Here is a 24,866-nt window from a genome sequence, read left to right on the forward strand (position 1 = left end):
AAAAAGGTTTGGCTGACGGCTCACCTGTGGCAGGCGTCGGCATTCCTGCGATGACGGTGGGAATCTGCGTTGGCATGGCGATCTGGGGCATGGGCGGGGGCCCCGAAGTCGTTGCCACGGTGACCTCCATGGAACCCAGCGGGGGGGGCCAGAACGTCTCCGTACATGTAGGGAGGAGTGGGCGGGTTCTCCGCTTTAACGGCCAGCTGGAACATCAATGTGTGTGTGTTACTGTGTGTGTGTGTGTGTGTGTGTGTGTTACTGTGTGTGTGTGTGTGTGTGTGTGTGTGTGTGTAACGATGACATACATGAAGGTCAGGTGAAGAACAGTCCGACTCCAACGAGGACGCAGGAGACGGAGGCTCCGCCTTTACCTGAAACACTGAACACACATAATGAACACACACACAGTAACCAACACACACACACACACAAAGTCACACACACAGACTCACACATGTCCACGGGCAGGGGCTGAGTTATCTTCATCTCCCTGTTCATCACTGCAGACTCTCCTGTGAGACAAAACCCAGGGAGATATCTCACACATGTCATGTGATCGGTCACATGGTCAAGTCCTACCTGACAGCAGCTCGTCGTCCAGGTGTTTCCATGGAGACGTGGGGTTGTCAGGGTCCAGAGTGAGCACTAGGTCATTCTCCAACTGAGTTAAGTAAAAGGTGTCACTAGTTAGCATCATATGCTAACGAGGGGGCGGGGAAAATTAATCCAGGCTTTCAAAGGTATTCCAACCAATCACAGATCTGGATTTAGTTCTAATCCCTCCTACTTCATTTCATTTTCTCGTGAATCTATGGATTTACTAGTATTACTGGTAGACTAAAAATGATTCACTAGTAAAGGTTTAAGATGCACTAGTAGAGTTTACTAGTAAAGCTAAATCATCTACTAGGTCATCATTTAATGATTTAAGAACTCTGTTTGATTTAACTTGACTAGTAAACTCTACTCATGCACCAAAAACCTTTACTAGTAAAACTGTTTTTATTTTCCACTGCTATTCTCCCTCTACACCAATGAGTGCACCTCAGGGGACCCCTCTGTGAAACTCCTGAAGTTTGCAGACGACACCACCGTCATCGGTCTCATCAGGGATGGGGACGAGTCTGCCTTCAGACGGAGGTGGAACAGCTGGATCTCTGGTGCAGTCAGAAACATCTGGAACTGAACCCACTCGAGACTATGGAGATGACAGTGGACTTCAGGAGAAATCCCCCCCCCACTCACCCCCCTAACCATTCTGAATAGCAAAGTGTCTACCGTGGACTCCTTCAGGTTCCTGGGATCCACAATCTCACAGGACCTGAAGTGGACCTCCCACATAGACACAACCAGGAAAAAGGCACAGCAGAGGAAGTACTTCCTGTATCAGCTGAGGAAGTTCAACCTGCCCCAGGAGCTGCTGATCATGTTCTACACCTCCATCATTCAGTCTGTTCTGTGCACCTCCATCACTGTCTGGTTTGGATCTACAACCAAACTAGACAGACACAGACTACAAAGGATAGTCAGGACTGTAGAAAAGATCATTGGTGTTGATCTGCCCTCCATCCAAGACTTATACCTGTCCAGGGTCAGGAAACGGGCAGGTAGCATCACTGCAGACTCCTCCCACCCTGCACACAATCTGTTTAAACTCCTCCCCTCCGGCAGACACTACAGATCACTGTACGCCAAAACTACCCTCCATAAAAACAGTTTCTTCCCTCAGGCTGTCACTGTGATCAACACTGAACAGTCATAGAGAGTCAGACCTGTTTCTGTTACTGTGAAATAACCTGGAACTAACATAACAACCCTGGATCAACCTGTCACTGAGAATGTTCATGAACATAATATTTTAATTTAAATGTTCACCTGCACTACTCATCAATGCACTACTGCACTATTATCTTATTATTATTATTGTATTTTTATTTTATTTCATTATTATTATTATTACTATTATTATCATTATCATGTTATTTTATTTAGTTTGCACATATTAGTCTAACTACTCTTATATTTATGTTTATACTTCTTTTTTTATTTATTTTTCTTTATTCTAGTTGATTGTTATTATTTAATGTTACACTATCTGAGAGAGCACAGGTCACCAAGACAAATTCCTCGTGTGTATTCATACACTCTTGGTCAATAAAGTTGATTCTGATTACGAGTATGACTAGTACACTTATAAACATCTCACTAGTAGTATGTGTTTAGTCTAGTAGTAGTACTAGTAAACCTAATGTAATAACGTAGGAGGGATTAGAACCAAATTCAGCTCTGTGATTGGTTGGAATACTTTCTGAAGCCAATGGCAAGCCTGACTTTACTTTCCCCGCCCCCTTATTAGCATATGATGCTAACTAGTGACACATTTTAGATGAGATTAGACCTAAACTGTTTCATTCAGTTTGTGACTTTTATTGTTACGTTTATAGTCATTATTAATATAATTAACGTAAAACTGTATGTAATTAAACATACGAGTGTGAATTTGTTTGTTTGTTTTCTTACCGCAGTGTTGTACTTCAGGCTCCCATTAAGCTCACCGTCCTCCTCCATGTTCTCACACTGATACAGACAGGCATCTACACACACACACACACACACACACACACACACACACACACACACAATAATCTTATAAATACACTGCAAATAAATATTGATAATACGTTTATACAGTAAAACTAAATTGTTAACACATATTGTACAATACGAAAAATAAATATGTAAATTAAAACAAGAAAAGACATTAACACAAATATAAAAAGTAGTAACTGTCATTTTTGTTCATTAATGCGTATTCTAAGGTCAAATCTCTTACGACGTTCTTAAAGTATCGTTAATTATTTGACCAAAAACTGTACTTCCGGTGTGGTGTGTGTCGTTTCCGGTCCGCCCCCTTCTGCACACACACTAGTGTGTAATCACGTTTCCTCCTTTAGTGTGTATGTAGCACTGAACCCTCACAATTCATCGTTTAACGTCGACAAAATGAGGATTTAAGGATAATAAACGCCCCACGCGGCTGTAAAGGCATCGGTGCTGATATAATGTGATGAAATAAAGCGTTATCATAGATCAGTGTGTTTTAAAGGCCGTACTAACCCCAGTCGTCGCTCGTCAGCAGGTTGTCGGCGAAAAATCGGCTCTCCAGGTCCGACAGCAGCTCCGCACTCATGTCCGTAAAAACTGTCCTAAATCACGGCTCAGAGTCCTGCACAGACATTTACAGACGCTCCCTGCGAACAAAGGTTGAACTAAAACCAGCGAAAGATGAAGATTCAGCTTCCGATAATCAACGAAGAACGTCCTAAACAGGAAACGGAAAACTCCCGCCCACACGCAGAAAACGCACCAATCACAGCAAGGCCTTTCCTGATTGGCGTCCTGAGAGACAAATGAGAGAGCAGTAAGGTTTGCTCTTTGACTGACAGCAAAGTTAACCAATCAATGAGCGGATTTGTGAGGATTGACCGCCAAACGGACCAATCACAGCCCAGTATGAGTAGGCGGAGCGAAGTCACGTTATTTCAGGCGTTGTTTCTTCATTTTAAAAAGAAACTCCGCCCAAAATAGAACAGAATAATACAATAGTTTATTGCCCTTTGTACACGGTAAAAACAAGGTAAAAACAGGTACATTAGTTTACATATAGTCATAAAATACACATATTGAGCGCTGATTGGCTGAAAGCTCCAAAATGGCTACACCCACATTAAAAGTTGATATAAATCTATCTGTGAAAGATAAAAACTGCAAAACATTGTCAAAAACTTCTCTAAAATCATTGGAGTTAAACAAAGTTTAACCCAGACCTGAAGATGCAGCCAGGCAGCAGAGAGAGCGGGGACCAAGGGGCCCCCGGCCACCCCTCCATGACCAAGCAACCCCCCAGTGGCCCCCAAGATCCCCAGACGAGAGGCAGCCACCGCCCCCCACATACACACCTGAGAAAACCCCAAGGAGCTGAGGACCCAGCGCACCCCGTCACTGACCCCAACCCCAAGGCCCCCCACCAAAATACCTGTTCTAGGTATTACCACTCCTCCTTCCCTCTGTCCACAGACACCACCATTATAGCTAAGCTTCACACTGGTCACCTGACTGGTTTCATTACACAACATAATAAACACAATATACACAACTATAACTACACATCTCACTTTAAAATAATCACCTCTTCCCCACCTTTTCTATTTCCTACCTTGTGTCTTTCCTTCCTGCTTCCTCCCCCTCCCCCTCCCCTAGGTTAAAAAAAAGAAGGTTAAATGTATCTTAGGTCCGGACATGTATCTTGGCCTCAGAGTTTTCACTCATGCCTTCTGGACGTCGTTTTTATGAACCTTTTCAGAAAACTAATCGTTTCTACAACTCTGTCGCTGAACTGTTGAATTCTGAATGGAGTGTGTTTCTTAAGTAACATAGACCTATGAAATGTGCTCTATTTCTACTGTTATGGACTAGTTTTCTTGAGCCTCTACTCTGGTCTGAACTGTTGGGAATGACACACAGTGACTGTTTGTGATGTGTTTGTTTATGTAAATGTTCTGAGGTTTACTACAAATGAATTACCCTTTGGGATCAATAAAGTTTTCTGAATCTGAGTTTATCTATCTATACAGCAAGGAATGTCTGTGTGTGTGTGTGTGTGTGTTCCTCAAATATCTCAGCGCATCAGGCTCAGATTGACCTGAGACTTTCAACATGGCTGCTGCTTGGTTCAAAGGTGTGCAACGTCAGATTTGTTTGGACTGCAATGATACTTTTCATGAATTATTTCATGAAATTATCTTAAATGCAGTTTTGCAGAAGAGCTCAATGTTGACAGATAGTCATGGTAACTCAGGATAAGTTGATAGCTGTGTAGAATCTACAGGAGTGACTGTACAAAGGGCTTTTATCCTTAAAAAAACAACAACTCGTAAATATTGACCAGCAGGTGTCCTTAATGAGCAACGTTTTTAAGTAAGGTGAGTAATAATAATAAAAATAATAAAATAAAAATATTACAGTGCTAAATATTATGCTCTGTGCCGTTCATTAGTCGACTAGACACACACACCTTTATTTATATAGCATATTTAAACAACAAAATGTTTCCAAAACAGTAAAACCAAAACAATGCAAATGATCTCCACAAATAAATGAGTATAAAACAATAAAAATACATTATAAACAATAAATAGAAATAAAATCAATTTAAAAAATAATTAACAAAAACAATAAAATAAATAAAAACACATACATTACAGTGCTCTCACTTTTCTATAAAACACTTCCTACAGGCACTGCAGTAACTATAATAAACATTTAGTTGTGATCATCTAAAGCAGAGATGGACAACTAACGCCCCCTGGAGTTAGAGAACCAAACTACACACACAAAATACACAAATCAACAGCAAACACGCACACACAAAATTAGTCCAACAAACACACAAGACGACGACAAACACAAATAACACACACACACACATCTGACCCGATGTGTTCCCAGCATCGTCTGTGTCTTTAAGTCTATTTTCCTGTGTTTAAAATGAAAGTGAAAGTGTGTGTCTGTGGTTTAAAGCTGTGCTCTCAGACGGAGCACACACAGAACCAGCAGTAGAACCTGATCTCCATGATGGACCCTGGTCTGCTCCTGGAGGCTCTGTCGGTTCTCTCAGGCTGTAATGTGGAGTCCACCTCAGGACCTTCTCAGCTCAGTCCTCAGGACTTCATCAACGTAGTGGCTCTGAGACAGTTCTACAAACAGGAAGGCCTCAAGGAGCTGGACTACCCCAGCCTGGGAACCATGTCCCTCCAGGACCAGGACCTGTACCAGACCCCACCGTCCCTGCCTGAAGTTGTTGAAGAACCCAGTCTGAGAACCACCATCAAGATCAACCTAGAGGACTTTTTCCACCCTAACTTTAACTACGACTTCACCAACGTCAAGGTGAGCCCCGTGACGTCACGTTAAAGACAGTGACGTCACATCAGTTTTGATTTATTTCTTTTTGATTAAACAACAATAACACACAAAGTCTCACAGAGGTAATAACAGTTTGTTAAATATTTTAATAGTACACATTTAAACATGACACAAAGAGCTCCCCCTGGTGGTAAAAAGGCTTCATGTAGTGATGTAACGACACACCCTGCAGCATCACATTAAATAGATGTTTATGTATTATTTAAACAGTCTTTAAAGCTTTATTATTTTCTGAGCACTTGATGAAATCGTATAGTATTTAAATTTTAAATTAAATCAATGGGAAAAAGGTTTTTAAACCATTATAAATAAAAGATTAATAAGAAAGTATATCTAGTAAATGACATGCTTGTCAAGATGGATTTGTTTGTGTACCATCAGCAACAAAGTAATACTTTAAATACTTTGATTCTAAAGTATTAATAATATAACGTATAGACATAATTAAAAAACAAGAGATGAGTCATTTATCTAATCCATAAAATAGTACACAGACAACCGCATGTAGATGTGTTGAAAGGATCGGGCTGTTAATTTCTACGTAGCATCTGATATGATTGAAGACAGTCGTTCCTTTGTGTTTGTTGTTGTTCTGAACGTTCTTTTCTTCTCCTCTATGATCCTCAGGACGGAGACAAGCAGTTCCTTCGTGGTAACGAGCGCTACGTCCGTCCCTGTGGGTGGAACCGCGCCGCCATCCGCGTGGTCGGTCATTACGGCGAAGGGGATGGCTGGCTGGGAACGGGGACTGACGCCTGGCCGGTGTCCTACCACGGACACAACATGGACGGTTCTCTGGGGATCATCCTGAAGCACAAGGGGAACCCGGACGAGCGGCCGGACTTCCAGGACGCGGCGGCCGCCTGCCTGGTCGCTGACGACACGCAAGGACGCGGCGTCTACTCCACGCCGGACGTGAAGACGGCCGAGAAGTTCTGCAAGATTTTCAGCTCCAAAGTCGACGGGAAGAAGTACAAAGTGGTTCTGCAGAACCGCATCAACCCCAAAAACCGGATCGAGTGTCAGCGCCAGAACGTGTGGGTGGTTTACATACCCGAGGGCCGCAACCCCGCCCAGACCCGCGCCATCGTCCAGGAGTCGCTGCGTCCCTACGGGCTGCTGCTTAAGGCCGTCTGAGCACAGGACAGCTTCCTGTTAGCACAGGACAACTTCCTGTTAGCACAGGACAACTTCCTGTCAGCACAGGCCAGCTTCCTGTTAGCGTACACCAATCAAGAGTTGCTTATAGTTCAGTCTTTTAATCTTAAGGATTTTAATCTGTATTTTTGGGTGTGTATGTGTGTTTGGTGTTGTGTTTACATTAAATACACAACAATAATCAAAGTACAGTTTGTTTATTGGTCATTTGTGAACTTTGTGGTTACATTAAATACAACAATCAAAGTGTGTGTTTATTGTTAAAGTGTTTATGTTGTTGCTGCCTCTTCAGTCTGTGGACAAAAAAATAAACAATAAACCATCAGCATCCAGTGTGTGTGTGTGTGTGTCAGAAGTTTGGTTTGTGCTTCTTCAGCTCCACCATCAGGTGATGGAGGTTAATGAGCTCAGAGCGAACCGATAGGCTGCGAAACACAGGCTGACTCAGCACTTTGTGAAAGCTGTGGTAGCTCTGAATCAGCTGAGTCAGCGCACCCTGGAAACAACAACAACAAACTGTAAACAGCAACAACACAATAACATGTCACCATAGCAACACACACCTGTATGATGCTGGTGCCGTTCTTGAAGTTGGTGAAAGATCTCATCACGTCATGACTCATCGTTTCCACCGATTGTTTCCACGAGGAGGAGAAACCTCTCACCAGCTGTGTGATACGAGCTACACACACACACACGTAGAAACATGAGGAACATTCATGTATGTGTGTGTGTGTGTATGTGTCTACCCTCTTCATTCTTCAGGCGCTCCAGCTGCCCGTTCTCCATCAGAGCCTCGGCCTCCTTCACAAAGGAGATCATTCCTCCAAACGGAGCAGAGAGCAGCTCCTCAATGAACTCCTGTTTATTTATTTACAAACATTAACAAATTAGCTACACAAACTACACACTAACTGTGACAATCAATGAATCAATCAATGACCTGAGACCGAGCATGAAGCAACTGCTGGAAACTCTCCACCTCCTTACTGTCGTCTGCTGCTCTCTCCTGAACACATACACACACAGTTACACGCACACACAGCTACACACAGACACACACTTACACACCATGAGCACACTGAGCATCATGTCGTAGTTGTTGATGAGGAAGATGAGCTGATCTCTCCTGGAGGGAAACTCTGCAGCCATTTTCAGCACAAAGTTCTCCACCTCCACCTGGAAACATCGTTATCAGGATAGAAAGTTACAGCACTAACCGTGTGTGTGTGTGTGTGTGTGTAACCTGTAGCTGTCCCAGCAGTGTGTTTGTCCTCTCGTTGGGAAACGTTTGGTTGATGCTGACAATGGCTGAAGAAAACTCAGCATAACGTCGAGTGATCTGGAACACACACACACACAGGCCTGTGAGCGAGCGTGTGTGTGTGTGTGTGTGTGCGTGTGTGTGTGTGTGTGTGTGTGTGTGTGTCGTACGTAGTGAGGTCTGGTGTCCAGTACTCCCAGTTTCTGAGGGTCAGTGTTTCTGATGCTGTGGATGTTCATCTCTAGGATCAACTCAAACCTTGGCCACAGCAGCTCTAACACAGCCTCCCAGTACCTGATACACACAGTAACACATGATGGAACACACAGTAACAAACAGTAACACACAATGTAACCCACAGTAACGTACTTATCCAGAGCAGGGATGTTCCTCTTTGCTGTGATGGCTCTGAATCGAAGGACGATGTGAATACAGAGGAACACAGCGATGCTGTCGTAGCAGTCAGACACATATGTAGACATGCTCTTCTACACACACACACGTACACACACACGTACACACACACGTACACACACACGTACACACACACGTACACACACACACACACACACACACACACACACACACACACACACACACACACACACACACACACACACACACACACACACAGCCTTAGAAACAGGAAGTGTGATCTCTGATCCTCAGTGTGGGTGTAGTGCACATGTTGGTACCAGGATCATGCTGAGAGTCTTCCCCATGATGCTGTTGAACAGGTCCAGAGCTGAGTTTCCCGTCACCATGAAGAAGTCTGACAGGAAGAGGAACTCCCTGCAGCCGTTGTCCAGCAGAGCGTAGTGCTGACTGCGGAACAGGGTCTCATATGGAAACTAACACACAGTCACACACACAGTTATAACAGGGTCTCTGCAGTGAGTGCTGTTCAGCTACTGATGTAAACACTTATGACCAATCACCGTGATAAACGTTAGCATAGCATAGCATAGCATAGCATAGCATAGCATAGCATAGCATAGCATAGCATAGCATAGCATAGCATGACTCACAATTTAGTGAACAATTGATTTAATCAAATATTGTTTTGAAACTTTTTACCTAAACTTGAACATGTTTAGATAAGACTGAGCTTAGTGTAAATGACGGCTTCTTTACGTGTTGTAGCTAACGTGTAGCTATGTCACAAAATCAAAGTAAAGGTAATGTTAGCATTCCGCTCCTTAAAACAATGTTAGTGTAACTGTAGCAGATGCTAACAAAGCCTAGCTTAAAGCAGAGTGACTTTGAGAGCTCAGTAACACACACACACTGACCCTGCTCTCTCCTCTCTGGGCCGTGTGAGGGACCAGGATGGCTCCCTCTAACTCAGCAGGACTAAGAACAGCTCCTCTCTGACCCAGAGTGAAGATGGTGTTCCTGCTCTTCAGAGACGGTTTGGAGAAGAAACCTGGAGCCAGTTAAAGATCCACACACACACACACACACACACACACACACACGAGCTACAGCAGTGTTAAAGGATATCTTTCTTTGCCGTGTCTTCAACCCCCATCAGATCATCTTTGTCTGCAACTTCCTCATACTGACACACACACACACACACACACACAGTTAACACACACACACACAGTGAACACACACACACACACACACACACACACACACACACACACCTGCACTTTGAGCAGCCTGCTGCTGTAGGACTTGAAGTAGCTGTAGTAGATTTTACTCATGGTGTCCACGTACTCGTCTCTGATCTCCTTGGCGACCGTCCTCTCATTGGCTAAAAGGAATTGGTAGAAGAACCTGCAGACGGTGCATAGGGAATATTTAACAGGCCCAGGCACAGACATGATCACATGATCATGTGATCATGTGATGTTTTCACCTGTATTTGAGCAGCGTGTTCTGGGGGATCTGGTAGTTGGTCATTGGTTTCCTGAAGGAGTAAATCTTCTGTAGGATGAACTCTCTGATCTTTGTCACCGCCTGTAACAAAAAAGCTCAAGTTAGTGGCTAACATGTAGCAGCCAACGTGTATGCTGACGTGCAGCAGCTAAAGTGTAGCAGCTAGCGTTAGCAACTAACATGCAGCAGCTAACGTGTAGCAGCTAATGTGTAGCAGATAAAGAGTATCAGCTAATGTTTGCAGCAGCTAATGTGTGCAGCAGCTAACGTGTGCAGCAGCTAATGTGCAGCAGCTACCGTGTAACAGCTAACATGTAGCAGCTAACGCTAACGTGTAGCAGATAGAGAGTATCAGCTAACGTGTAGCAGCTAATGTGTGCAGCAGCTAACGTGTGCAGCAGCTACCGTATAACAGCTAACATGTAGCAGCTAACGCTAACGTGTAGCAGCTAACAGGTAGCAGCTAAAGTGTAGCAGCTAACAGGTAGCAGCTAAAGTGTAGCAGCTAAAAGGTAGCAGCTAAAAGGTAGCAGCTAAAGTGTAGCAGATAAAGAGTATCAGTTAACGTGTAGCAGCTAACGTGTGCAGCAGCTAACGTGAAGCAGCTAATGTGTAGCAGCTAACACACAGCAGCTAACGTGCAGCAGCTAACACTAACGCGCATCAGCTAACGTGCAGCAGCTAACACCAACGCGCATCAGCTAACGTGCAGTCGCTAACGCACATCAGCTAACGTGCAGCAACTAACGTGTAGCAGCTGTAACAAACAGCGCCACACAATGACTAGTTAGCGCTGAATGCAGCAGCGTGTGTGCTAAGGTTAGCTAACGTTAGCTGTGTGACCTTGAGCCTGAGGCGGTCCACGATGTCCTGGATGTCGGAGCAGGCTAACGTCTCCCTGAAGCTCAGCTCTTTGGCAAAGTTGATCTTATTGTTGAGCTCGTGGAGCTGCTCCAGGAAGTCCTGATCAGTCACTGGGCTGTCCAGGATGGTGCTACACACACACACACACACACACACACACACACACACACACACAGTTAATACACAGACACGCACGCACGCACGCACGCGCGCACGCGCACACGCACACGCGCACACACACACACACACACACACACACACACACACACACACACACACACACACACACACACACACGCGCACAGCCTTAGAAACAGGAAGTAGACAGCTCAGTGACACGTGTGTGTGTATATTACGAGATCATGAGTCCAGGGACCACCAGCTCGTCCACCAGCTGGCTGAGGTGACCTCTGACCCCCTGTCTGTTCTTCAGCCTCACGTTCATGCTCACTGACTGCTGCTGCAGGGTCTGGATCTCACTGCTGATGGACGACAGGTCACTCTGGAACCCACTGAGCATGCCCTCCATCCTCTGAGACACACACACACACACAGTGAGAGACACACACAGTAACACACAGACACACACACATAGACACGCACAGACCTCCAGGATGGAGTCACAGGCAGTGATCTGGTTGTGTAGCAGAGCAATGTTCTGACTCTCTTTGATGTCTGAAGATGAAGCCATCATGAAAACAACAACCTTTACATTATTTTGTACACACACTGACAATAAATATCTACTTATCTATGTGTATTCTCTATCTCTAGAATTAGATCTTTATCTACCTATGTCTATCTAGGTTTATCTCTATGTGCTACCGTAATATATGTTCATATCTAGGTGTATATATCTATGTGAATATATATATGTGTCTATATCCATATCTATGTGTATAAATCTATGTGCATATACAGTATCTATGTGTGTATATCCATATATGTGCATATATCTACTGTATGTTGCTGTAGATACAATCTCTGATGGAGGCCTGTTCGATCCTCTGCAGCTCAGCTTCAACCTGTTTAGAATACTGACGAAGATCCACCCCCTACACACACACACGCACACACACACACACACACACACACACAAAATAAAAATACTGATCATTTAATAAATAATCCTTATTAAATGTAACCTTCCTCTTGTGTTAGCTTTCCGTTAGCATCTCTAATGCTAACGGGTCAGTTTGACCCATGTCTTAAATCAGCTGTAAAATACACTAATAAATATTATCTATCATCTAATTAGTTTCTCATTTATTGATTACCTTGTTAGGCTTCATAATCAATGAATATATTGGTAATATAACTAGTACAGTACCCGTTGGAAGTATGTATTCATATAGTGGGAGGAGCTTAAGTGGAGTTGTCAATTATAGCCAAATGAGTCCTCAGACCCGGATTCAGCGAGGAAAAACAAAAAAAAATGAATTACACAAACATGTCCTGTACATCCACGGTGTGCGTTTATATTGCCGTGTGCACGGAGAAATGTGCATGTTTCACTGTTGGCTTTGAGCACAGCCGCTGCCATTGGTTGATTTCACGTGACGTCACATTGATGCATCGCGAGATTCAGATGGAGAGCAGGAAGCTTGAGAATCTGCCATCTGAAATAATCTAATCGTTCTAACCGCGAAAAGGAAAATAGATTTCATAGAGTACTGAAAATTGTCGTTCACAAACGTTAGAAATGTAAAAAGTGGATTTTAAAGCTACGTGTGCAGAGGGGAGGAGCAGAGTCTGCAATGACCACTTGGTCAGAGGTATGTTAGCTTAGCGAGCTAACTTTGTTTTTGTGGATGTGTTTATAAACAGCAGATATGTGGCGTCGCTCGTCATGTTCTCAGGGACTCATCACATGATCTGTTTTCATCCCTGGAGCTCCTCCCTTCAGGACACAGACTACTGTCCAGTCTGTGAGACCCAGGGGGGGGGGGGGGGGTACATGTGTCCCCAAAGCTGTTGTCCTCATGATTATTATTATATTTTTCTTTATTTTAACTATTCATAAGTATTTAGCAGCTTATCATTCAATTTGCACCTTGTTTTTTTTAACGTGTGTGTGAACACTATTTGTACATACATTATATATATGGTATATTGTATTATATAACATATATATATATTTTATATACATAGATGTGTGTATAATTATTATTAGTAGTGTTTCATTTATTATTGTTTCTTACATGCTGCTCTGTGCCTTCCTAATTACCTCTCAGGGATAAATGAAGTTTTATCTGATTCTGATGCATTAGGTTGTCGTTAAATGCTCATTTACTAAGTAATGAGTATTAAGTTACCGGTAATCTAATACGAATAATATAATAGTATGTATGTGACAAACAAACCTCTTGTATACGTGACTGTCAGGCTAATGTTGTTGTTAAGATGTTTTGCATGTTTGTTTACATTATAGCTGTTACTGCTAGCTGCTAGCATCGTAACACAGAATAATATTAGCACAAACACTCACTCTGGTGAAGAACAAACGATAATCATTGTGGAGCCGTTAGGTACCGAAGTTATGGACACACCCACTCCCAAAACAATTATCATATAATTAATTATCAATTGCACAGTTATAATTATATTTGACCGCAACCATTGTGTGTGTGTGTGTGTGTGTTGCTCTCACAGTTTTCAGGGCTTCTTTAACCAGATCATCCTCCAGGTTTGCCTGAATGTGAACTGAAACACAGCAGTTTATTTATAAACACATGCAGTTCCACTTCCTGTTTGTATTTATTTATTTATCATCACTCATAGTCTCCTGAGGTTTATTCCATAAAGCGTGTTATGTTCAAACTCTGAGTATGTTCAGGCTTAAATGATGAAACTCTGAGTATCTCATTCCTAAACATGAGGTATGTTTATCTCCGAGTATGTTACCATGGTAACATTGTCCATGAACTAAACCTGGTCACTGGCAGATTTTATCAAAGAAACCCTGGGTTTCTACCTGGCTCCGCCCACCTGAACACTTTAATGAACCTTAACACTTTTCTCTGAAACACATTAGTGACATCACACACCACAGACGTGTTCACATCATTACTAATGTTGTGTTGATTTATGTTTTTATTTGTGATAACTGTAGTTTTCTTTCTAACATTGTAGATGTAGATCATTTAGTGAAACACACTGAGAGGTTGATCTACATTAAAACATCTACTGACGTCTGTAGTAAAGTTCACTGAATATAAACCTGTAGATAATATAAAGGAGGAGATGATCATTTAAATTAATACACTTTTAAGGCTTGATTATTGTTTTATATTATTATACAGTTAAATCTATAGATCATACATCTATGAAGTTATGATGTCACAGTGAATTGTGACGCTGCTCTTGAAAGCGATGGATCGTGGGTTCACGTCCCGCTTCAGTGTTTTTATTATGACATTTTTTATGACGTAGAGATGAATCTGGTGATAATATTACATTAAAAATCAATATAAATGATTAGATATGAAGCATCAGTCACTGTGTTTATATCCAGTGTAACAGGAGGACTCTCTATGCAGACATCCTATGATGCTGACACGTCTCCTCAGACACATTTTATTATTATTATTCACCACTCGTCACGTCACTGAAGAGATAAAGTGATGATGTGATCATAAAGTGTGACTAATTACAGGTGATTTAATCACTATAATCACTGAAGACTGAACACACCTTTAGAACAGGATCATATTCATCAAACACTGACTTATTTCACCATCAGGGTGAATAAATCACTATCTTCCATTTGGTTGTCATGGCAGTTTGAGTGTTCTGTGATCCATTGATGATGGCTTTTTATCGCACGCGTGCACGTAAGTAACCCAAGGTTTACATACTCAGGGTTGATTAACCCACTTCATACCAGCTTTAATGGAATCCGATACCCAGAGTTTCCCATCGCGGGGTATGTTGACCCAGAGTTTATGGATAGACTCAGAGTTTGTTAACCCTCCTTTATGGAATACCCCTCAGGTGCACAGAGGGTCACATGTTTGTGATGAGCAGCTGATGTCTCTGTACTGCTATTGCTTTAGTTTCTGTCTGAGCTGCATTTATTCTGAAAGATCTACAGGAAGTGAGTCTTACTGTCCACTTCGTCCAGGATGAACTCGTCTGTGGTGAGGTCCAGTTCTCCCAGATTCAGATTAGAGACGTCTCCGTCCAACTTCTGAGAAGAAAATAAATGTTCCTTGAAAATAATAGCACCATAAGCATAGGACTACATTTAATCAAATAAGTATAGATAAAAGCGTAGAAGAAAGAGATTGGTTAAATAAATAAAACCTGTGCATTTTACCTTTGTTCAGAGAAAAACAAACACCGACCAAAATAAAAGTACTGTATTTCGCCTTGTTTTTACCCAATAAAATAAAAGCATCACTAAGAAAAACTAAACAAAATAACAATTCTTTTCAAAGTAAGAAAACTATGGACAAATTTCTGACCATGAAACAAATTCCCTTCAAAATAAAAGTGTTCGGTGCGTTAACAACAAATTTGCACCGATGCCCTTCAAAATAAAAGGATCGTCTAATAACTTTTTTCCCCATTTTTAAAAGCCCTTTCAAAAGAAAAGCATCGTATTTCCTGCACCTTTTACCCAAACAAAAGCAGTAGACTTCATAATAAAAGCACAAGAGAATAGGAAAAGACCTTGAACATAAACCCCAAACTTAGAAACGTCATAACACATTCAAAGTAAAAAACATTGTATGTTTATTTATTTATTTATTTTACAGTTAACAAAACTCACAGCATAAACACACATATATAGACAGATGATCAGTTTCTTTGGTCGTCACGGCTGATCGATGACGTCGTTGTGTAGTAACTAGTGACGCATTAGGTGATTACAGTGAGGGTCAAAGGTCACCTGCTGATGGAGGTCCTTCATGGGGGTCTCAGTGAGTCTCTGCTCCGGGTTTGAGTCCAAACTCAGGCCCACATCAGAGTTAATGGGGTCGTTTCCAACTGATGGAGAAGAAGACAGGTCCGCCATTACTGCTGCTCTTCTTCTTCTTCTTCTTCTCTTAGTAAACAGTATTAACAGGACGATCGTTACTGCTGCCCCTACAGGCCGCTAGGAGTATTACATACTTCACCGTCAAAACTATCAGTTATTAAAGACATATTTATTTAGGAAAGATGTTAGGTGTTAAATCTTGTGTAGTTTTATTGTGTTTTTAAATGTAGCACTTTGATATTCCTTGGAATGAAAAGTGCATTATAAATCACATTTATTATTATTATTATTATTAATATTACTTAAATCTCAGTCTGTTTAAATTTCATAAATCTGTCGCTAAAGCAGTGGTTCACAACCCTTTTTTGATCGTGACCCCATTTCATTCCACATCAAGAATTTTCAAGACTTTCTGGCGACCGCAAAGACATTTTTTTTCTAGAATTATTTTTCTTTATCAAATTTGTTATATTGTAGTACAAATATAGATTTTCCAGTATTAGCAACAAGTTACGCCAGCTCAGATATTTCTATTCTGCATTTCATCATTTGTATTATTAAATTGACTAGATTTATATTTGACAAAATAAAAGTATAGAATACAGTTGTTTAAGATTGTGTTGTTTTAATAATTTTAATAATAATAAACTCTAGGTGACCCCACATGGGGTCCCGACCCTAAAGTTAAAAAAGACTGCGCTAAAAAAAGAGTTATAACTTTCTTTTTTTAAACGTGACGTAATACATTTTTAAAATGTATCAAAATATCTCAGGACTCTCACTTTTATCGGTTATGTTATGTCCCGCCCCCATCCGGACAGAATCGGACTTAAAATTTAAAACAGTAATAATAATAAATATCTCACCTAAAGTTGGCCTGTTTCTCGGGACAGAAAATACTAAAGTGTATTTATTTATTTTTTATTAAAAATAAATAAATTAATAATAAATTTTTTTAAAAAAAATGAATTCCCGCGCCGCCGTACTTCCGCTCAACTCGCTCCTCAAACTCTCGCGAGAAGTGTCGGCTCCTCCTCTTTGAACGGAACCTGGTTCCAAGATGGTGAGTCTTTCTCTGCCGGTTTAATGTTTGTTAAAATCCATGACCATCAGCCTTAAATGTGCCTTCATGGCGGCTCATGTTCACACTGTAGACATTACACGGTCTGTTTGTTTCTATAAAAGTCCGATTGTTGCCTCGATGGCGACAGAAACCTGAATAAATATCCCGGTAATACCAAGTGGTAGTAGCGGCGAGTTTCAGTAAAACGATTTGTTTTAAACACTTTTCTTTGATTGTTTAACTTTAAATCTCACTCAAACTGTATGAATATCTATATTTAGAATTTTACTGTAAAACTCATGTGTTATTAAAAGGTAGCAGTGTTTGCTTACAATGTAGCCTTAGAATCAACCCATATAAACAATGTGTGACCTTAAAAATAGTTAAACATTTGTTATAATGTTATTCAGTTTAATATAAAACACGTCTTATTCTTTCTCTGTTAATTACGTAAAAAGCTGTGATGAAATTAAAGGTTTTTGTTGAGAAAACTTGTACTTTACACCAATTTTTCATCCAGAAACTAAAACTATTGATCAAATAAATGGTAATATTTATTTTTATTGTAATAACCTTTCTAATGAAAATAAGAAACAAAGTAATTGTTGCTGTAGTTTATATTTAGTAAATAATGATGTGATCTCTGCCTTTAGTCTCTGGTCATTCCTGAGAAGTTCCAGCACATTCTTCGTGTTCTCAACACGAACATTGATGGACGGAGGAAAATCGCCTTCGCCATCACAGCCATTAAGGTAAGCTCCACCCCCCTGCACGCCGCCACACTCACATGTTCAGACTGTTTTTATTAGGGTCTGACTGTAGTCATGTCTGTCCCTCAGGGTGTCGGCCGACGTTACGCTCACGTCGTTCTGAGGAAAGCTGACATTGACCTGAACAAACGGGCCGGAGAGTTAACGGAGGAAGAGGTGTGGCCTAACGTCACACAGACGCATACACACACACCCACTTACTTCCCACTCATACGTCCTGGTGTGTCCTTCAGGTGGAGCGGGTCGTGACCATCATGCAGAATCCTCGTCAGTACAAAATCCCAGATTGGTTCCTCAACAGACAGAAGGACGTGAAAGATGGAAAATACAGTCAGGTGAGGAGGGGGCGAGGCCACCTGTCCGTGTCTGTCCCCGACGTCAGGCTGTCAGCGGCTAACGGTGGCGTGTTTCTGACTGTAGGTTCTTGCTAATGGTCTGGACAATAAGCTGAGAGAAGATCTGGAGCGGCTGAAGAAGATCAGAGCTCACCGTGGACTGCGACACTTCTGGGGGTGAGTTTTGTGCTCTGAACTTAAACATCTGTCATTATTTATTCTATGATATTTGTTGAATTAATTTTGTTTTATGGATTTTTAACCCAACTCTGATTAATTGAACACGCCCTCTCCTGCTGACTGTAACTCCGCCCCCCCTCTCTCCCACAGACTGCGTGTGCGCGGCCAACACACGAAAACCACGGGACGTCGCGGTCGCACCGTGGGCGTGTCCAAGAAGAAGTAACTGCTCCACTTTTCTTCACTCGCCAATAAAACGTCAGTTTAATAACGCTGGTGTGTGAGTGATTTCTGTCCCTTCAAAATAAAAGCAGCTCTAAATTACCAGTTTAAGTTGAAGCTGAGATGTCTTTGGGGGAATATTCTGATATAATTTAATTTGTATAATGCATTAAAACTGACATTACACCCATTTAACGGTTCATTAACGCGAACCAATGCAATGATCTTAAAAGTCAATAAAAATCTGATTTATTTTTACACACCTACATATTCAATATTTTAAGATTTTAACTAAATAAAATCAAACTGCCTAAAAATAAATTGCAATAATTTAAACTTAAATATCAGTTGAAACAAATAAAAATCATCAACACTAAAGATAACTATTCTTTTAAATTTAAACTAAGGTTATAAAACAGGTAATTTCTCCAAAATATCAATCATTTAAAGCATTGAATATTTAATATTAAACTACAGTGGATGTAAAAAGTCAAGTTTAAACTCAAACATTCAAAATAAGTTACATTTTTAAAAAAACAATTGAATCCTTTCAATATAAAGATCTGTTTGATTAGTCAAACAAAAGCTCAAACTGTTCTACAAAATAAAAGCAGTTGCTTCTAAGGAGTTTACAGGTTCTCACTTTGGTTAAAGCGTAGAAAAGGTTTTCCATCTGTAGACAGTGTTTTGATTAAACTCTTGGTTTTAATTTTTATTTTATGTTCAGTTCTTGATTATCAATGTTTTCTATTGTTTTGTTCCAGTCGTATATGTTGTTAACATAGTTGTCATTTAGCTCTAAAAATATCAGCAATTATTACAGTAACAGTTATACTTCAATGAGATTCCACGTCTTTCATCCCTATTGTCATTAAATATTAATGCTGTGAACAACACTGTTAAATCAAACGTTAACATGGAGTAAAAGATTTGTAAGTTTGTTAATATCTTTCTAAACTGAGGTGGTGTTATATATGTCTAACACTCATTGAGTATATACTGTCTATATGATAGACTATAGTATGGTTAGGATGATGAGCGGTCCACTGAAGTAAACTTCCAAGTTTCCCAAGATGCATTTGGAACCTACAAGGACAAAAACCTGAACAAGGGGGCGGAGTCATGGTAGAGATGAGAGGTGGAGGTGGTGTTATCGCTCTCCTGTGTGGGTTTGTTCACCTGGAGTCCCTGAGGACAGCGTTCAGTGATTATAGCTATCACATACGCATTACAGCCGTCACATGGCACAGCCACAGGCGTGTAGCTCCACCCACCTGTAGAACACCTGCTGTCGTAGCCCCGCCTCTATGCTGGCTCTCAGGTTCTCCTGGTTGTGCTCATCACGGCTCAGGAACATCTTTGAGATCAAAATGTTGAAGTTTGAGTCTACGCAGAGAGAGAGCCAGGAAAACAGCTTCTTCCTGCACGTATGGCACTTTGTTCCTGTAGGGGGCGGAGTCTATGTCACACACCTGGACCGCCCAAATATCTGAAAATCACTTAATATAAAATCCTTTATTCATCAGCAGAAACTTACACTATTATAAAGTTATACTAATAATAATAATATTAATGTAGGACTGGTTGCTACATGCTAAGCTAACACAGATGGTTTCTGTGAGTGTAAATTAAAGTTTTATAGGATTCCAGCGAAGACTCGTGTTCAGAAAAACAAAGACAATTGTGGTTTTGCCTCCAGGCTAAGCCCCGCCCAAAAAAATACATCACAATGTTTAAAAATAAAATCTCCGACTTTCCTGGTTAATAAAAGGTTAAAATAAAAGCTTAATTTCAGGTATTTTTACCTCCTCCAAGCGTAAAGCGCTAATGTTATGTTTTTGTCTCCGTTCATCTGTCTGTCAGTGTGTTAGCTAGATAACTTGAAAAGTTGTGAACAGATTTGGATGAAATTTTCAGGAAAATTGATAAATGGGACAAGGAACAGGTGATTACATTTTGGTGATGTTCTGGATACCAAAAGAAAATATATAGATATATATCTACATATAGATATACATCCCATTCATTTTCCCATCCACACTGTGGAACTTGTTGATGATGTCGTTGGTTCTCAGAACACGCTTCGCTGACGATGTCATCAGTGTTTTAATTAGAAAAAGTCATTATCTTTAGGAAATATGTTGACTATTTATTTTTGTATATAAACAATAAATCTTTATTTGATGACTTTGTACGACCATAAACAGAAAGGAAGATATTTGCTTTGTTATTTGTATGACTTTAAATTGTGCTTTTTTTTTTCTTTGATTGTATGACCATAAACAATTGTTAATAATAATAATACAAGCGTAGACTCATGCATGTGTTGTTTGCATATGTCTACGCTGAAAGTTTGTCTAGTGATGACGTAGATGTTCGAGGGGCAGGTTTTTATAAATTCTTTGAACTTCTTTCTGCTCCTTTTGAACACAATGGTTTTAGTTTTGTTATGTAAACTAAGTTTATAATATGCTGCTCAAATGAATAAATAAATAAATAAAATGAAGAACAAAAATCTAACTGGCCCTCACACAGCATGATTTGTAACAAGGTTGCAATATTTTAATAACTTTTGGACAATGAATATTATTGTTATTTCAAATGCTAAAGGTATGTTTTGATTATAAATGAATCTAGTAATCTTTGAATGCACTGACTGGTCTGTGTTCATAGAGGATGCCACCAAGGACCAGGAGGTTGATATTAAGGAGTATACTGCACCTGTATTGAGCTACATATAGAAATGCACTGAAGATGATGATGAAAATGAGAAACCATGGATGACTATGGAGGTGTGGAGACACAGCAGTCAGACTGGCTAAAAGGGTCATGGACACTAAATCTGTTACAGACTATACTGTCACTCCCCAATCCTGTGATGAGAACATCCACTTCCTGAATCAGCTCAATAATTATTTTGGACGTTTGAGGCGAAGGCCACTCCACATCATGAGGAACAGGTGCTGTGTCTTGACCCAGCTGAGGTCCAGCGGACCCTAAGAGCTGCTGGTCCCGACCATATACCAGGCTGTGTGCTCAAGGAATGTGCAGAACAACTGACGGATGTCCTTACAGACATTCAACATCTCCCAGAGTCACGCTGTTGGGCCATCCTGCTACAAAACCTCAGAAATCATTGTGGTTCCTAAAAAACCCACAATAACAACTTTGAATGACTATTTCCCAGTAGCACCTGTAATCATGAAGTGCTTTGAAAGGCTGGTCAAAGTTCACACCTCCATCCTACCCCCGTCACTCCACCCACTTCAGTATGCATATCGCTCAAACCAAGGATGCCACACCCACCACACTCCACCTGTCTCTGGAACACCTGGAAAGTAAGAACACAATGGTCCAGATGCTGTTTGTACATTTGATCTCGGCCTTTAACATCGTAATCCCACAGCATCTGATCAACAAACTGGGCCCACTTGGACTGAACGCTCACCTGCAAAATTGGATACTGAACTTTTTAACACAGGCCTGAGTTTGTACAGGGAGGGAATAACGGGTGTGTTCTCAGCTCCTACTTTACACCCTGATTAAGGATGCAGACGACACGACAGTGGTGGGTCTCATCCATAACCTCTACCTGACCTGCTTTTTATCCTTTTTACTCTTGGATTCTTGCTGCTTATCCAACTGTCTTTGTTGTGGCTAATGCAACATAATTTCATTCAAGTGCATCCCTGATGTTATGTTGAATAACAATAAAGGAAATCTATATATCTATATCTATCTAATGTATATAAAATTAATGTAGGACTACAACATAGAGTGGAAATCACAAAATGGTGGAAATGAGCTCCTTGGGAGGTCTGCGCTCTCTGAGTGCTTTTCTAGTTTATTTAGGTCTGTCAGCTGCTGGATAGAAGTGCTGGAGCGGAGTCTGGAATGGACTCGCCTCAAAAATAATAATAATCATTAATAACAGCAGGTTGTTGTTTTTTGTTTTTTTGACCAACAAAAAAATACATGAAAAACAAAAGCGATACATAATGATTACATTTTTCAAACCCAAAAAAGAGTGAGAAGAAGAAGAAGAAATGACACGTATTGTAGCATCCCTGCAGTGTGTTATAGTTGTTGTGTTATTGTTCTAGTGTTAATGTTATTGTGATACGGTATGACTCTAAGGGAATAATACTGGTCTGACAGTTTTCTTTGATGGTCAGGGAGAAGTTATTACCAGCGTATTTAATATTGTAGTGGGGGTACAGGCAGGGATGATGGTGAGGGTACTAATCTTTGTAGGTATGTGTGTGTGGTTCTTTAAAGGAAAAAGTAATAACAAATAATAACATAATTCATATCACCAATCATATACAAACGATAATATTAACACCATCAATATGTACAGATGTATAAAATATGTTGTTTGAGAATAAACATGAAATCAAATCACCAAAGTATATTAACCTGGTCAAAAAACCCAAATAAACAGCAAAACAGCCAATTAGCAGACATGCTAAAGGTTCATGGGCTAATGAATGTGTTCTAGATGGATTCTATGTCTTTGTCTCCCTCTAGTGGAGGCATGCGCAACTGCACCACACGGACCAATCACCTGAAGTGCGCATGAGCAGAGAGTATCTCACTAACGTCTGGTGCATCTGACGTACAGAAGCTCAATGAAAGGTAACAGTACAATAAACGATGTGTAAACCTCACTATAACACACAGGACAAGTGGGAGTAAACAATGTTAAACTAGTCAGATAATGATAATCAAGTCTTATCAAACAATAAACTTACTTTAAGTTAGTCACGCACACGGAGAACTCTCAACCTTTAGAACACAGTGTTACTACTGAAGATGGATGTGCTCAAAAAGGAAGTGACGTCACTACCAAGCAGCTTCAGAATAAAATAACTGTAAACATAACAGACTTTCTGACAGTTATGATGGTTCCTATTATTATGTGTTCTTTGAATGCATCTTTGGAGAGAGCTGGGATGTGATTGGCTGTGAGCGGAAAAGGGGGCGGGTCAGAAATGACCTGTATGTGTGAGAGAGAGAGAGTAGCTGTTAGATGTGGATGAATGAGGGAGCACCCCAGAAGCCTTCACCCCAGAAGCCTTCACCCCAGAAGCCTTCACCCCTTTAGGGTTGTTTTTGGCGTGGTTACGGTGGACAGTAACCGCAGTTGTGTCCTTTCCAACATTCTGTGGGACGTTACAATATTTACTCCCATCCCTTATTCATTAACTATCTAACTTACTTGTCTTTATAATCTGTACAATTAATTCATTTACCGGATTTTTTAATCATTATTACACATACATATACAAAGACAATCTCAAAGTCACACTAAAATAATAAATAAGTCAAATAAAATAAAGTAATATTATTTAAAACCTGGATTATGTTATGGGTTTGCTTTTCAACATTAAGTTGTGTTTATTTATTTAAATTACTAGTCTTTCCTTACAAATGAAATCCTCTGCCCCCCGGGGCAGTGACTCACCGACCGGCTCCATGACGGACAGCTGCCCGGGGCAGAGTGCACCGCGTCCGGCTACACCAACACAAACTCTCCGTTGCAGTAAAGTTTGCTGCAGTTCCCTCGCACATCACACAGCAGAAGCCTTTATCTGTTTGAAACTTCCATTGTATCCACAGAGTTGCTTTCAATGACACGGGATAACATTTAAAGGTACAAAGGGATGTTATTTTACATCATTTTAATGAAGCTAACAAAGTATAAAGGCCGCCATCTTTCCGGTTCTTCTTCGTGCGAACAAGGCGCGTCTGTCCGTGACTGCACCGGAGGAACCAGCGGTCATTCACTGAATGACCGCTGGTATATATATATATATATATATATATTTGGTACCATTGTTTCTTTCTTTATGTACATCATATATATATATATATATATATATATATATATATATATATATATATATATATATATATATATATATATATATATATATATATATATATATATATGATGTACATAAAGAAAGAAACAATGGTACCAAATATATTTATTCAAGTATATAAATTTAGATGAAAGAATTGAAAACATATTTGTAAAGCAAACAAAGTCTTTGTCTGGTTTGATTTGAACATTAAAAAGGAGCTTCTATTTTTCAACTCTCTGTTTGTTTGTTCTGATGGTTTCGATCCTTCCATTGTTCTGATC

The 24,866-nt window shown here is 40.5% G+C and overlaps 4 protein-coding genes across 10 annotated transcripts in view; 2 read left to right on the plus strand and 2 right to left on the minus strand.

Annotated features, from left to right (window-relative positions):
- atf6b (activating transcription factor 6 beta) overlaps window positions 1-3,874 on the minus strand; it is a 10,536-nt gene extending 6,662 nt beyond the window's left edge. Inside the window, 7 exon segments of the mRNA XM_028440932.1 lie at window positions 25-145; window positions 147-206; window positions 309-382; window positions 456-515; window positions 583-664; window positions 2,524-2,597; window positions 3,121-3,874. Of these exon segments, the coding sequence (XP_028296733.1) occupies window positions 25-145; window positions 147-206; window positions 309-382; window positions 456-515; window positions 583-664; window positions 2,524-2,597; window positions 3,121-3,193 (544 nt within the window). The 5' untranslated portion in view covers window positions 3,194-3,874.
- vps52 (VPS52 subunit of GARP complex) overlaps window positions 1-24,444 on the minus strand; it is a 27,834-nt gene extending 3,390 nt beyond the window's left edge. The window contains exons 1-23 of one of the 7 annotated variants that reach the window (XM_028440928.1): window positions 23,470-23,619; window positions 19,990-20,158; window positions 19,806-19,903; window positions 16,056-16,153; window positions 15,269-15,350; window positions 13,812-13,864; window positions 12,141-12,216; window positions 11,769-11,836; window positions 11,518-11,693; window positions 11,141-11,291; window positions 10,278-10,378; window positions 10,063-10,195; window positions 9,914-9,971; window positions 9,703-9,836; window positions 9,106-9,261; window positions 8,780-8,898; window positions 8,581-8,704; window positions 8,393-8,488; window positions 8,218-8,325; window positions 8,090-8,155; window positions 7,896-8,007; window positions 7,710-7,828; window positions 7,496-7,642 (exon numbers count right to left, since the gene is read on the minus strand). In XM_028440928.1, coding sequence (XP_028296729.1) covers window positions 7,496-7,642; window positions 7,710-7,828; window positions 7,896-8,007; window positions 8,090-8,155; window positions 8,218-8,325; window positions 8,393-8,488; window positions 8,581-8,704; window positions 8,780-8,898; window positions 9,106-9,261; window positions 9,703-9,836; window positions 9,914-9,971; window positions 10,063-10,195; window positions 10,278-10,378; window positions 11,141-11,291; window positions 11,518-11,693; window positions 11,769-11,836; window positions 12,141-12,216; window positions 13,812-13,864; window positions 15,269-15,350; window positions 16,056-16,153; window positions 19,806-19,839 — 2,211 coding nt within the window. In that variant the 5' untranslated portion in view covers window positions 19,840-19,903; window positions 19,990-20,158; window positions 23,470-23,619. Of the gene's footprint in view, window positions 1-7,327; window positions 7,643-7,709; window positions 7,829-7,895; window positions 8,008-8,089; window positions 8,156-8,217; window positions 8,326-8,392; window positions 8,489-8,580; window positions 8,705-8,779; window positions 8,899-9,105; window positions 9,262-9,702; window positions 9,837-9,913; window positions 9,972-10,062; window positions 10,196-10,277; window positions 10,379-11,140; window positions 11,292-11,517; window positions 11,694-11,768; window positions 11,837-12,140; window positions 12,217-13,811; window positions 13,865-15,268; window positions 15,351-16,055; window positions 16,154-18,179; window positions 18,650-19,805; window positions 19,904-19,989; window positions 20,159-21,908; window positions 21,933-23,469; window positions 23,620-24,182 lie in introns of those variants that run through there. The other 6 variants (XM_028440926.1, XM_028440930.1, XM_028440925.1 and 3 more) reach the window with 6 other exon arrangements.
- LOC114458522 (uncharacterized) lies at window positions 5,394-7,434 on the plus strand. Its single transcript, XM_028440935.1, has 2 exons — window positions 5,394-5,952; window positions 6,616-7,434. The coding sequence occupies exons 1-2, from the start codon at window positions 5,635-5,637 to the stop codon at window positions 7,123-7,125; spliced, it is 828 nt and encodes a 275-aa protein (XP_028296736.1). The 5' UTR covers window positions 5,394-5,634; the 3' UTR covers window positions 7,126-7,434.
- Window positions 17,148-18,765, plus strand: rps18 (ribosomal protein S18). The gene is made up of 6 exons (XM_028440937.1): window positions 17,148-17,208; window positions 17,862-17,960; window positions 18,048-18,134; window positions 18,212-18,313; window positions 18,399-18,490; window positions 18,644-18,765. Exons 1-6 carry the CDS (start codon window positions 17,206-17,208, stop codon window positions 18,717-18,719), a joined length of 459 nt encoding a protein of 152 aa, XP_028296738.1. The 5' UTR covers window positions 17,148-17,205; the 3' UTR covers window positions 18,720-18,765.
- Window positions 24,445-24,866: the final 422 nt, after the last annotated feature.

The sequence above is a fragment of the Gouania willdenowi genome, unplaced genomic scaffold, assembly GCF_900634775.1.
Source record: "Gouania willdenowi unplaced genomic scaffold, fGouWil2.1 scaffold_120_arrow_ctg1, whole genome shotgun sequence".
NCBI classification, from domain to species: Eukaryota; Metazoa; Chordata; class Actinopteri; order Blenniiformes; family Gobiesocidae; genus Gouania; species Gouania willdenowi.

Excerpts from the sequence above, each read along its gene's own strand:
- LOC114458522 (XM_028440935.1), top strand. The coding sequence starts at position 5,635 with ATGATGGACCCTGGTCTGCTCCTGGAGGCTCTGTCGGTTCTCTCAGGC. Across the intron at positions 5,953-6,615 it reads ACGACTTCACCAACGTCAAG|GACGGAGACAAGCAGTTCCT; the intron begins GTGAGCCCCGTG and ends TATGATCCTCAG.
- rps18 (XM_028440937.1), top strand. Across the intron at positions 18,314-18,398 it reads AAGATGGAAAATACAGTCAG|GTTCTTGCTAATGGTCTGGA; the intron begins GTGAGGAGGGGG and ends TTCTGACTGTAG. Across the intron at positions 18,491-18,643 it reads GGACTGCGACACTTCTGGGG|ACTGCGTGTGCGCGGCCAAC; the intron begins GTGAGTTTTGTG and ends TCTCTCCCACAG.